The 14,789-nt window shown below is 33.1% G+C and overlaps 1 protein-coding gene across 1 annotated transcript; it reads left to right on the top strand.

Annotated features, from left to right (window-relative positions):
- Nucleotides 1–11,881: 11,881 nt before the first annotated feature.
- On the top strand, nt 11,882–14,488 carry LOC131030932 (G-type lectin S-receptor-like serine/threonine-protein kinase At2g19130). The gene is made up of 2 exons (XM_059215452.1): nt 11,882–12,463; nt 12,568–14,488. The coding sequence occupies exons 1-2, from the start codon at nt 11,882–11,884 to the stop codon at nt 14,356–14,358; spliced, it is 2,373 nt and encodes a 790-aa protein (XP_059071435.1). The 3' UTR covers nt 14,359–14,488.
- The last annotated feature ends 301 nt before the right edge of the window (nt 14,489–14,789 follow it).

Below are 14,789 nucleotides of genomic sequence, written 5' to 3'. Positions count from 1 at the left end.
AATCTCCTCATAATCAATTCCTTCTTTTTGAGAATATCCTTTGCAAACCAGTCTGGCTTTATTTCTGACTTCACTGGCTTCACTCAATTTGTTCTTGAATACCCATTTAGTACCAATAACATTCTCATCCTTAGGTCTAGGCACTAGTTCCCAAGTGTTATTCTTTTCAATCTGATCTAGTTCTTCTTCCATAGCTCTCTATTGGCATATGCTGGATTTGGTTAAGTATTATCATTGATGTCAACACTATCCCGATTGGATAAGATTTTCTATCCCGATTAGACTTGGTGTCTTGGTTTTGGCTTCGATTCTAATCCGATATAATCAGATCCTTGGATTCGGTTTTGGATGCTTATTCAAGATGGTTATATGCTTGTTATATTATGTTGGTTCATGTTTTGGTGCTCTGATAACTATCGCTTATGCTCCTGGTTGATATTTCTTGGTACCGGTTAGTTTACCGGTTAGCGATATTTGATGTTTTGGTTATATGATTCTGGTCCGGCTTATGGAATCGGTTTCTATCATGATGAAGGTGCTTCTTGATTGTATCCTAAGTTCTTGGTGATTTTGCATTAGCTAGCGTGTTGTTATGATGGTCCTATTTGGATCTGGTTAGACTCTCTGTGTTATTGCACTAAGGGTTTCTACCAGTTGGTGAAACATGTTGGATTTTGGTCTTAGTAGAATTTTCGGTAGATATAATTGTTTGGATATTTGAATTAGGTCCATGATATGTAATGTGCATCATAATATTGGTTTGGTGGTACCGTGTGATGTAATTTTTGTAATTATGGTTTTTGGGTTTAGGGTTTAGCCGACCTTATCATTAAGGTTGATGATCTATATCTATAGGTAAATTATTCATGTAATTAGGTATGGTCTTTGGGATCGATGGTTATGTTTGCATTATGAGAGAAAGGTTTATGTGTGAATAAAGTCATATCTTTCAGCAAAGGGATCATAAGGATTTGGTATTGCAGGGCAGACATCTGTGCTTAACCGAAACTGTATCAAGCATTAGTGGATGCTACTTTCACAGTTAATTTTCTCCAGATTGTAGTCCGATGTTTTGTAAGTCAGTGAGACTTCTCTTTTGTGATGAGCAGTGAGCTCTAGGTTGTTGGCCTAATTGTAAGTGCAACCCATATTATAATTATTTCACATACTGGTGTAGAAGTATTATCTGATTGTGGGTAGGGTTTCCCACTGTGGTTTTTCCCTTTACCGGGTTTTTAAGTCAAACTATTGGTGTCATGTGTATTTTTCTTTCATTCTTTATATTTCACTGTATTGTGCTCCATTATTAATCTTATAATTTGCATTCATTGTTGTACTTGTGAGAAAACTGATTCACCCCCCCTCTCAGTTTTCTCCCGGCATCAAATCATTCCAACTCTCTCATCCAACTTTCATCTTTACAAGCTTCAACAACATCTTTAGGTTCAACTGTAGAAATCAAACATACTTCTCTACAACTAACCTTCTTCTAGTCATGAAACCTTTATTCTTATCACCAATTATCTAATTTTTCAGAATGATTCAAGCTTACTTACCTTGGAGTCTTCTGATTGTTCTGATTTTTAGGTTCTTGCACTTCTTCAGCGACAACAATAACATCTCCCTCTTTCAATCAACATTCCCTTGATTTTTTCCTCTAATAAATTTCTTCATGAGCAAGAATTTTAGCATATTTTGATTTTAGATCTTTTTCCTCTTGGTATATCTCTTCTGTCATTCTTCACTCATAATTCTTTCTTGAATTAATTTCAGCTCCTCTTCCACTTTCAATTCTCATTCAAAAAATATTTCCAAACTTTGGTTTGTTCCACTCATTCAATTTACCCTTAATATATTGAAGCATTTTGAAGAAAACAAAGGCTTTCTTGCCTTCTATTGGTGGTGCTTCATTCTGCCATTGAACAATTAAGTCTTTAACATTTCTATCACTCAACCACATTTTCTCAAATTTGAAGGGACATCGAGCTAGAACCTAATCCATCTGAATCAGTAACTACATCAAAAAATGTTTTGACGCTATCAATGGAAGGATCAAAGCCTCAAATACAGTTTAGTTTCCCATTCACCTCCCACAAAGAGTCTATCTATCTTTTTTGCAATATGAGACACACCCCATCTTCTATTCAACCATGTGTAAGAACCAATTTTTATCTTAATCTCCCATACACCATTTCTTGTAACATAGTTTTGGAAGGCTTTCTAAGAACCACCTAACTCCAATTGTGCCCCCAATTTATCAGCTATCTCAAGAGTATCATTGAAATCACCCCCTAAAATAACTAATGAATCCTCTACTCACTTCAACACTTCAAAAATATAGTGCCACACCTCAACTTTCTTTCTATCTTGCAATGGACCATAAATGTTCATCACAAAGAAATCGCAATTGAGGCTAAAATAATGAATTTTGACAATTTTTGAACATTTAGAAGCAAGCCAATTTTTTAGACCAATAGTGACTAGGTTCCATAAAAAATCCAACCCACCCATATCCCTACAACCTCTACGAATGAGCCCTTCCACAAATGCCACATTCAAGTAAGTTTTTCACTTCCCAACTACTAAGCTTCATTTCTTGTAATAACACCAAATATGGGTGTGCTTGATTGAGACCTCTCTTGACCAGACACCTTTTGTTAGGGGTATTGCATCCCCTGAAATTCCAACTAAGGATTTGTATTGCTCATTAGGAAGGGTAACACCCTTCCCTACAATTTTTTTCTCTAAACTTTTAGTGTAACCTAAAATCTCCAATCTTATTTTATTAGTCTTTCTTCCCCTAGATCTCTTTTCCTCCATTCCAAGTTTCCCAGTTAGCCCCAATTTGACCAATAGTTCTAATTTCTAGAATAAATTATTCATCTACCAATACCCACTCATCCTCCTCCTCCATTGAACCCCACTCCTCCTTCTGTTTGCTTGAATGCTCTACATTCATCTCCCTTTGAGTTTCTCCACTCATTGCACCTACATCTATTTGACATGCTATGTCAACTCGATCTTCCCTTCCTTTTCTTGTAACTCCATTACCAATCACTTCCATAACTCTTTCCAATTTTGCAATTGCTTCACCCATCAAAAATACCATTTTTTCATTATCATTGCATATTTGTATGATGTGATCCTTTTTATTTATGTTAACCCCCTCTTGGTTGAAAGATATATTCTTCCCAACACTCTTTGATAAGCCACTCATACTCTTTCCCAAACTATGCTTGAAATTCTTTGCAATTTCTTCTATCCCTATCCTCTCTAGAAGGTGTGACCATTGTTTGGTCCTAGCTAGGGACCAATCCTTCTTTGACGTTCTAGGATTTGGCTCCATTTGCCACATCCCTTGCATTTTCCTTGTCCACTAGGTTAATATTATTTTCACCATTTATTTTCCCACTAACACTTTCTAAAAGTCGTAGTAGTTTGTTTGCTAATTATTCCTTAGCTACTACTTTCCCTTTGTCACCAACAATATATTCCTCCTCTGCATGCCCATATCTCTAACATTTTTTACAATTTTCCATATTTTCTTCCACTTCAATCTGTTGATGCCAAAATCTAGTATTTGTTCTTATGTCCATTGATTTAGGCAAATTACCATGAGGTTTCAAGCTAATACAATTTCAGCAATACATGCTACAATCCTTAGTCTCTATCACTTCATTTGCCTTAATGAAAAACCCTAAGTTATTCTCATTTTTTTTAGAATGTCATCATTCTAGTATTCCTTGGGAAACTTGTACAACCTAATCCAAATGGGAATCTCCTCCATATTTGCCTACAATAGGTTGAAATTTGGTTCCCAATCCTTGATGTACACTCCTCTGCCTCCCATTAAAAAGGGCCCATTTTTTAAAACCAACTTTTAGCACACCCATTTTTAGCTATTACCTTAAAGAAGCCATTTGACATAGTTTTGATATCAAACTTAAATTTCCAATTAGCCTTACACTATTTTTTAACCTTGCTAAATGTTGGCCAATACCCACCCATTTAATGAAACAAGCTCTTTCTTTCAACATGGAAATTGAACCATTCCAAGATTGACTATCATGGAAAAAAGAGATGACTCGGTCATCTTCAATTGGATTACTTACCTTTGGCATCTTAATTTTTTTTTGAACTTTCTTAGCCTCCATTCTTTCTCACTCACTTTCTCTCAGCCATTGCTTAGCCCCTCCATAAGACTTTCATATCCCCTGAAAACATGGGTTGCATTATTTATGCCTCATCCCATCTTCGACGCACAAAACTCGCTTTGAAATCCTCAATTCCCAAACCTTTTGTTCCGATCCTCCCAAACCTAATTGGATTGCTTCTAGGCCGTAAAGTAATTTTTTTGTTGGTTCTAATAATTTCAACTCTATAAAATATCCTATAAAATCTCTCTTTGATTGCAACCCTAACCTTCTTTTGGATGTCATTTTTCATGTTATTTGCAACAATATTAACTTCAAGAAAAAATCTTGACAAAAATGAACCATTAGTAGAGGAGATTATTAAGATAACCGTTAAACATATAAGGGAAGAAACCAACAAGATGAAGTAGGGAATATCGTAAAGAGCTAATATAGAAAATGCAAGGGTGCTAATATAGGCAACATTAAGGCAATGATTGAACATATAGTTTCTTGCCAGAGTTATGGAGATTTCCAAAAAGTGGAATCACACAAAAATATTTGGGAAGAAGATGTAACTTCTCATAGATGTGATATTTTTTACATTTAATGAGACTCAAAGATGGATAATCACCTAAATAATTCTATGGGTGAAAACTTATATGACAAATATGGATATATTATCTAACCAATGAACTTTTCCAAACAAAGTAAATTTTAATCTTTATAAAGGTTTCTACGTCAATAGAAGGTTGTAATCGGATCCTTATATTTTAAGGGATCATTTTTATTGGGTCACTCTAATTAATGGTAGGCTACAAGATCAATTGGCTAATGTTATTTAATTTAAACTGTGACTTCATATCTAGCATATGCAATATCTAAGAGAGGAAAATTTATAGGGATAAAAATTGAAGGACTCATGAGCATTGAACCAAAATAAAGTATGTAAATATTATCCCCAAATAGGCTTAAATAGAATGCCAAATTCTTCAGAAGGGTCATTGATTGTTTTACTTTTTCGTGTTATTTTTTTAAGAAATTGATATAGATAGAAACATATCCTTTGAAGCTAGAAAAAATAGTGAAGCAATAAGATAGGTATTACATTTATCCATTTTTACTTATAATAGAGTTATATTTTTTTGAGAGAATTGTACAAGCTTCCAAAATTTATGAGAAATAAATTATTCCTATTAGACTTATGTAGATAAGTGGTGACAGTGCATAAATATTTCTTACAAAGGAATTTAAAATAGATCTCTTTCCTCATTTGTAATGAAAAATATACTTTCCATTCAAATCAAGCCATTAAAAAGTACACAATTAAGGATGGCCTAAGTGACCTTGCATTCATTTGAAAAAGGGAGTTTTGACTCTAGATCATGTATACAATGATTCTTAGGGGCCTCTTAAAAGCACCAAAAAATATTGGAATTTACTTCTTATCCAATTGTGTAGATAAATTTTAAGTCAAAAGAAGAAGCTTCTACTAGCTTACCACTTGTTAAATGGTAAGGTTGGGGCTGTAAGGAAAGTTCTGAACTCCTAGCTAGGTTTTATGAAAGGGTAATTAATTATAATAAAAGGATGAATAAGGATTTACAAGACATAACAATTGAAATTTCAAAGGATAAAGAGAACGAATCCTTGGAGGTCTTCTTTCAATAAAATGTAAATTTTACGGAGACAATGGTCATTCTAGAATTTAAGGTTTGGATATTTTAGCAAGAGATGTGACAGGTTAAGGGAAATTTGGAGGAATATAAGATAAAAAACTGCTTGGATTTTATAAGTACTAGAGTAACCAAGGTAATACAAAAATAGAAAGTGTACAAATTTGGGAAATGGTCTAAGCAAGATGACTAGAAGTTAGAAGATGAAGCAAGGTGGAAACACAAATGATACTAAGAAGGAATACCTATAAATTAAACTAAAATCTCTACAAAATAGATTAGGAAGTTGTAGAAAACCTTAATGATTTAGCCATCCAATCAACCTATGGCATCGTCGTATATTTTTAAAAATGTTTTGGCTACCTTTCAACTAGAATTTTATTGAATTTTCTGTTGTTGTCTCTATTGGTATTATGTTGGTTAAAAGGCTTTGATTTATTCGTTTCTATTTTTCCTATTATTGTATTTATTGGATTTTTTTGAAGGTTATGGGGCCCTTATATAACTCTTCTTTTTCCTTTATAATAATAAAATCATAAAAAAAGATCTCTACCTTTCATTTTTTTAATAATATACTTCAAACAACAACTAATAAAATTATTAAACCTTAAACTTATTGTATATAATAGAAGTGTTTGTCATCCTCGTAATATGTCCATCCTATCATCCAAAGTTTTATTAGCATATCCATAGGGCCACATCATAGTCTCTTTGTGTAAGGTTCAAATTCATTCTATAGAACTTAGTGCAATCAAATAGAGATTGTAGTGCATGTAGACCATTTTGTAAAATATTTTTGATAATATATGTGAGTCATTAAGGTTATTATAAGAAAAAATGAATAAAAAAAAATTGATAATATATTTGAGTCATTAAGGTTATTATAAGAAAAAATGGACAAAACAAATGAGTGTCAATTTTTGATGTTGGAAATAACTCATAAAATGACAATCATATAAACTCAAGGTTGACTAGAAATCAAATTGTACAAAAAACTTTATATGCTTTTAATATGTATGGATGCTTTTTAACAATGAAGTATGACTAGCAATGAATTTTAAATAATTTCTTTTTCCACTTTCCTTGAAATTTATAGAAAAATAAATAACATGTGATGAGAATATTTTTAGGTATTGTTTGGACCAATTTTTTCATTTGTCAATTAAGTCGTTCATTTTATAGTGTTGGAGATCGTGATAATTTTTAAGAAATTTCTTTAAATTATAAATTTAATTTTTGGAGGAAGGTGTTGAATCAAAAATAAGAACTCATGCGAGTGAGAAGGAGTGGAAAGAAAATACATTGTAATGGTATGAGTTAGAGTCAAACTTTCTCAGTGTGACTAAACTAACATTTTTTAGAAATTTTCAAGTGACATAAACTAATTAATATATCTAAATAAATAAACAAAATATTACTCTCTAAAAAAAATCCTTCTCTTATTTATATGTTTGAAAGCATGCTATTTGTTTAATATCAAATTACTAAAAATAAAAAAAGTTATATATAACTTTACAATACATAAATTAATAATTAATCAAATTTTTGGAACTAACAATAGTATTCAATTGATATTTTTTTTTGAAAATAATATTTGATTTAAAATTTATGGTCATTTTGATAAGAATATGTACACTAAGAAATTAATTTAGAAAAAAAATTCTACTTCAAATGTCCACAATGCTCTTTACAAAGTACACATGTTAATGATATACTATTAACCTATGCACTAATATTTTTTTATCCTTGAGAAATAACATTAGTTGGTATTGTTGCAGTTGGAAAATGTATTAGAGCACAATGCATGTCCTAAAATATTTACAATCAGTTCACTCAATTTTATAATAGACTAAATAATTTTATGGTGTAAGGTTTGTAGCGATTAGTATTGATTGGACCTACAATATAAGATAGTTTTGTCATTGTTGTTGTATTACTCAACAAACTTGCTACAACTACGATCCTAGATCATAATTTAGAGTTGAAGAATTAAATATGATTGATATAACTTCGAAACATTTCTGAATATAATTCCTACATCTTTATTTTTATATTAAAATTGAATGATTATTATATAAACCATGCCAAAGACAATGCTTAAAGAATAAATGTATGTAAATAATTGTATAAAAGTGGATAAATATATGCCTAAATAAAATGAAACGTCGAACTAAAGTAGATGATTTTTTGTCTAGTGAATGTATATAAAGACCGCATTTCTATTATGAAAACTTATTCTACTAGATGGGGTATATGCGTTGTATATCTAGGCTACATTTTTATTATTATAAAAAACTATATCTAGTTTTAACACTTTGACCCGACACACGAGCTATGAACATAAGACATTAACCCCAGCATGAGACTTTGAACCGGCACATGCTCTATGAACAGAAGATTTGACCCATCCACACACGTTAAGAGCAGAAGAGATATTCAGAAAAACAAGGCTTGATTTTTCTGAGTTTTAGCGTGGTATATATAGCTTAATGATTGTGGTTGATGTGCCACATGGGGGTGGTCACATGATAGGTACATGGTCACATGATCCTCTTTAGCTTCATTCATAAAGTTCACAGGTATTCCACCTTTGTGATTAAGATTTGTGGCCCACATTTTGTCCTTTTTCAGGATCATTCATAATCATCACTCATTCATACAAAGGACTTTAGAAAAAACATTGTACTGGATGGTGTACAGGCTTTCCTAGCTCCCTGGATTGAATCTGCACCGTTCATGGTGTTTAGGTAATATTTCGTCAACTTCACGAGTGTCGTTATGTAAATTGCTAGCCTGGTTTCACACATTCAAATTTGAGAGTTTTATATTTAGACACAAATGTATATAATATTGATTTATTTTGATTTAGTTATGTCATTCCAGAGAATTAGATGTAAATTGATATGGGTATTTAATTTAGGGAATAAAGTTGATTTGTACAAATTGATTTATCAATATTAAAAAATAAATATTTATGTGGTATACGCTATCTTAAAGATAGAGTAGTTTTAGAATTCTTTGTGGGTAGATTTTGAGTACATTGAATTCGAATTCGAGCTTTTCAATATGAGCATAATTGTCTTGTAGTTTATATGATTGATATGACAAACAATGTACTCATGAATTATTTGTACAAGTTTTGACAAATTTAATTCGCGAGTTTTTATATACACACGAAAAATATGGATAAAAACATCAACATGGGTAAAATAAAGGTTAAAACGTATTTTTCACTTTATTTTTTGGCTATAAAACTATGTATTTTCTCTTTTGAGATGTCAACTTTTAATTTAATACATGTTGTAATTGAATTTTGCAAAAAATATATGTTTTTTAAAAAGATTTTAATTTTTAGTACTCTCTAAGTTGCCAAGATTTTGTGGATATTTGCCGAGCTCTAGTGGAGTCAAAATATATGGACTTGCTGAGTACTCTCTTTGTCCAAATATGCAAACTATGATATAAAGATATACAAAGACTTAATTATATATTTGAAAAATAAAATAAAATATGATTTATAAAATTAAATACAAATGAATAAAAAACTTAATTTAGAAAACAACACTAATAATATACATAATTAATTCACCCACATTCAAAATCCTTATAATCCTAAAATTTTCTATTGCACTTTAACTGCTATGGATGGGTATCTTGTTTGTAGATTATTAAATCAAAAAAAATATAAGTAGTTTTTTGCATCAATAATAAATTAGATTTAGGTGATTTTTTATAAGCAAATAGAAGCACATGGAACTTCTTACCCTTGATGAGGCATAGTATGACTAATTATGCTTGTTGAAAGATTTTGTTTGTAGGTATTAAGTCAAAATCAAATATAACTAGTTTTCACATCAAGAATAAATCAAAGAATTAGGTGACTTTTCACAAGCAAATAGATAGCACATGGAATTTCTTACGCTTGGCAGGCATAATATGACTAATTAGACACTTTGAAAGATTTTTTAAATATAATATTGGAAAGGTCAAAAGTCCACATTCATTCTGTGTTAATTTTGGACTAGTTTGTTTTTAGTGATCATGATTATTTTATTATAATTAGTATTCATTTTATTTGTATATTTTTTAAGATGGGGTTTGATGTTCAAATTATTTATTTATAGATTAGAGTCAAATTTATGATGTGAAAATAATTGAGAAATTTTTAAATTTAAACTTAAAACTATTTAATCTAAATTGACTCTTTCCTAATTAATAGTAATTTATCCGTTTGAATATGAAATGTCAATTTGTGTGTTGAGTTGTAAAAAATTATGAACCATAATTCATTTTTGCATATTTTATTTATTTGAGTTTATTCATTGCATCATTAGCTTGTATCATAATTTGCATTTCTTGACAATTTAGGACATTTGTATGATTCTTTGATGTCTTAGATTCTTATTCTAAAACCATTAAATTAGATCTCAATGGTCTATCGAAAAAGAGAAGATCCTTCACAAACCATCCATTTGTTATTGCAAGTTTATACACCTAGAAAAATCTCCACTTACAACGAAAAAAAGGTCCACAAGCCATAAGTTCATTTCTACTAAGAAAATTCAAATCCAAACCTAGTTCATTTCTTATAACTTAAAATAATTAAGCTATATTACTTATTACATACATAAAACCTAGTTTTATTTTTTTTGAATTTCTACAATAGTTATATAAGAGAATTTTTTTTGTTGGTACTGGTAGGGGAGACTAGATCTCTTTGGGTGCCTCTCTTATTGGAATGTCAGAGCAGATCATTGTTTGGGTGGCTAATAGGGAGAGTCCGATGAAAAACAAGCCTGGCAATTTGAAGCTGTCAGAAGAAGGTAATCTGAGACTGTTTAATGTAGAGGGCACGTCTCTTTGGTCGGTCAATATATCAAACAAGGTCTCAAGGGCTGTGCCCGGAATGAGGTTTGGTGGACAGCAAAAGCTAATCGATTGGAAAAACTCAATTGATCCCGCTCTTATGTATATTCATTTCATATCAAATTACTAAAAAGCAATAAGAATTATACATAACTTTATAATATGCAATATTAATAATAGTCTTATTTTTGGAACCAACTCATTAATAACAATAATCAATTTATAATTTTTTTGGAGAATAATATTTGAGTTAAAACTTAGACATTTTGATAAAAAATTTCATTTTAAGAAAACAATTTAGCAAAAAAAAAAAACTCCTTCGAACTTCAACAACCTATTTTACAAAATACACACTAACAATAGACTATAAACCTACAAATTAATATTTTAGTATCCTTTAAAAACCATGCATTAGTTGATATTGTTGCAAATGAAAAATATACAATATTATAATGCATGTCCTAAATATTTACAATCACTTCATACAATTTTATAATAGACTAAATATTGTTTTTGATAATAAAGCAGCCAAAACAAGGGGGCTGACCCTAAAAATAGAGTAGGCCTCAAAGAGAGCATAACCGGCACACATAGAGCTTTCTAATATGGGATATTGTTTGTAGTGATTAGTATTGATTGGACCTAAACCATAGTATAATTTTATCATTGTTCTTGTATTACTCAACAAACTTTCTATAACTACAATCCTAGATCATAATTGAAAGTTGAAAAGTTCAATATGATTGATATAGCTTTCAGATTAACTCTCACATAACTTATTGTTGGAGTTGAAATATTATAAAATAAATGAGACATAAATCATTATAGAAATAACAATCACCCTATTAAATTTAATATCTATATAATAATTAAAAAAATAGCTTAAGAAATTTTTTTAAAAATGACTAAAAATGAAACTGAATTAGATTATTCAATGTATATCTAAACCACTTTTTTTTAAAATGAAACTTACTACAAGATGGGATACATGTACTGTATATCTAAAGTTTAAACTATATTTTAATTGTGAAACAATATCTAGTTATAACTCTTTGACCCGGATGAACAAAAGACTATAACCAGGCACAGGCGGTATGAACAGAAGACTTTATCCCTTACATAACCACTTTAACACGGCACAAGCTCTATGAACAGAAGACTTAGATCCCGGCACGCACATAAAGAGCACATGAGATATTCAGAAAAATGAGGCTTGATTTTTCTGAGTTTCAGTGCTGTCTACGAAAATCAATAATACCTGAAATGAGAAGGGTGGGTTTTTTAGCAGGACCGGCATATATGATCTCCGCGCTTAGCGTGCTAATTATAATTTGCTACGGTGACGGGTTATCTACCGGTACTGGTAGCAGAGACTCTCTTTCCTTGGGCGCATCGCTTATTGGAAATCAGACTATAACCTCGAAGAACGGCATGTTTGAATTGGGAATTTTCAGCCCAAATGGAAGCAATAACTGGTATCTCGGTATCTGGTATGCCAACATACCAGAAAAGATGGTCGTTTGGGTGGCTAATAGGGAGAATCCGGGGAAACACAGGCCTGGCGTTCTGAAACTCTCAAAAGGAGGTACTCTAGGACTGTTTGATGCAGGGGGCATGTCTCTTTGGTCTGCCAACGTATCGTACAAGCCCTCGCGGGCTGTGCTATTAGATTCTGGTAACTTTTTGATGCTTAGCGATGACAATAAATCTGAGACTGTTTGGCAGAGCTTTGACTATCCTGTGGATACTATGTTGCCCGGCATGTGGTTCGGTGGACAGGAAAAGCTAGTCTGTTGGAAAAACTCTATGGATCCCGCACCTGGGCTTTTGTCCTTCATTTGGATCCATCTGGGGCTAAACAATTCGTGCTAACTTGGAACAATTCTGTCCAGTTTTGGGAGAGTGGAAATTGGGACAACAAAACTTTCAGTGGAATGCCGGAAAATCCAAACCGAGACCGCTTCAATGTCAGCTTTAAAAGTACTAGTTCTGGTTTTTATTTCAGTTACGAATTGCAGACAGGGATCCCAAGTTTAATCAAAATTAATTCCGGAGGAATACAAGAATTTGCTTTGTATGATAACACTAAATGGATCATGGTGGAGATTCGCCCCAGAGATCAATGCGCTGCATATGGTTTTTGTGGCCCTTGCGGAAGCTGCAACTCCAACAATCTTGAGTTCTGCAGCTGTGTGGAAGGCTTCATCCCGGCAGACAAGCGCGCCAGGGATTCGCAAGACTGGTCGTCAAGTGGCTGTGTTCGGCAGAGCCCGTTAAACTGCGATACCAAAAAAGGTAGCACCGACGAATTTATCGAGGCTGGTGTAACGTTGCCTGATGATTCAGCTTCTTCATACTCTGCACCCAACAAGGGAGATTGCCAGAAAGCCTGCCTCCGCAACTGCTCCTGCACTGCGTTTGCTTTCAATTCTCCTTCCGGACGCTGCCAAATCTGGTCTGGAGATTTGCTAAACATGAACAACTCTCCATCAAATAGAAGAGGGAACGTCTCCATTCGAGTAGCTGCCTTAAAAGTTCCAAAGCATAAAAAATGGTCCTCCTCCCAACTGAAAACCATAATTATAGTGAGTGCTCTTGCTCTTACAGTTGCTTTGAGTATCATTTCATTTTTAATGTCGCAAAGGTGTCGACTTCGACCACCGAAGGAGACTTGTGCAGTTTCCTCAGAGTATTTTCTTAGAATGTTTAGTTACATAGAGTTGAAGATTGCAACAAGGAATTTCAGGTCTAAGTTGGGGAGCGGAGGATTCGGTTCAGTGTTCAAAGGATGTCTAACAGACGGTACACTTGTAGCCGTAAAGAAATTGGATTCCAGTTCAAGACAACATGATAAGCAATTCCGAGCGGAAATCAGTTCTCTTGGCAACATACAACATGCAAATTTGATCAGACTTCGAGGGATTTGTGCAGAAGGATCTAAACGCTTACTGGTTTATGATTACATGCCCAATGGCTCTCTAAATTCCCTACTGTTCACTAATAATTCCAAAAGTAAACCGAAGGTACTCGACTGGAAGACCCGCTTCCAGATCGCTTTAGGCACTGCGCGAGGTTTAGTTTATCTCCACGAAGAGTGCAGAGATTGCGTGATTCACAGCGATGTAAAGCCCAAGAACATTCTCTTGGATGGTAATTTTTCACCCAAGTTGGCAGATTTTGGGTTGGCAAAGCTTGTGGGTAGAGATTTCAGCCGTGTATTGACCACAACGAGAGGAACGAGAGGGTATTTGGCACCAGAGTGGATCTCCGGTCTTCCCATCACCCCTAAGGTTGATGTTTACAGTTTTGGTATGACACTGTTGGAAATCATTTCCGGCCGAAGAAGTCTGGATTTAAGTGTTCAAGATTCAAGTCAGTATTACTTTCCTGCATGGGCTGCAGCTCAAATTTACGAGGGGAAGATGATTAATATTGTGGACGAAAGAGTTGCAGCGGAGGCAGATGTTGAAGAGGTGAGAAGAGCAGGCATCGTAGGGTTGCTATGCATAGAAAGGGAGGAGGAGAGGAGGCCAAGCATGGAACAAGTGTTGCGGATGCTGGAAGGGAAGATGGAGCCTCCAACTCCACAGATGCCGAGTTCTGCAGTCAGGGAAACACAAGCGTATCGAAGCAACACTGATAGCGATGGCAACGACATTGTGGATTGTGGTTTGTTAGAATAATGTAAATGTTGATAACTGATGCTGCTCTAGCATGCAGTTAGATTAGTTTAGTTAATAGTTTTTTGTTTATTCATGCAAATAAAGCATGTACTCCAACATGCATTAATCCTTACGACTATTTTTAGTTTTGTTTTTTGCATGAGTTTATTTTTTAGTAAATAAAGCATGTTGTGCATGCACTTATTGTATTCTTAATTTAGGGAGTAGTTTGCTTTTTTTAGTTTGAGAGCCTTAGTAGCTTTTCATGCAAAGCTAGGAATATATTTAGAACTGCAATTATTATTTATTTTTCTAGACTGCAAATTCTTTATATATACAGCCTCTATGTAATTTTTTAATTAAGCTTCAATAAAGATATTGGTGTGTGCAATTCCAAAAAAACAAGGCACTTTGTTTTTTATTCTGAATTGTGATTTCTTTTTGCAATTTCT

Source organism: Cryptomeria japonica, unplaced genomic scaffold (assembly GCF_030272615.1).
Source record: "Cryptomeria japonica unplaced genomic scaffold, Sugi_1.0 HiC_scaffold_142, whole genome shotgun sequence".
Classification (NCBI taxonomy): domain Eukaryota; kingdom Viridiplantae; phylum Streptophyta; class Pinopsida; order Cupressales; family Cupressaceae; genus Cryptomeria; species Cryptomeria japonica.
This window is presented reverse-complemented; position numbering and strand designations above follow the sequence as displayed.

Bases quoted from the DNA above. Each gene is read 5' to 3' on its own strand.
- LOC131030932 (XM_059215452.1), top strand. From the start codon at position 11,882: ATGAGGCTTGATTTTTCTGAGTTTCAGTGCTGTCTACGAAAATCAATA. The intron at 12,464-12,567 runs GTCTGTTGGAAA...AATTCTGTCCAG, and splicing joins TCGGTGGACAGGAAAAGCTA to TTTTGGGAGAGTGGAAATTG.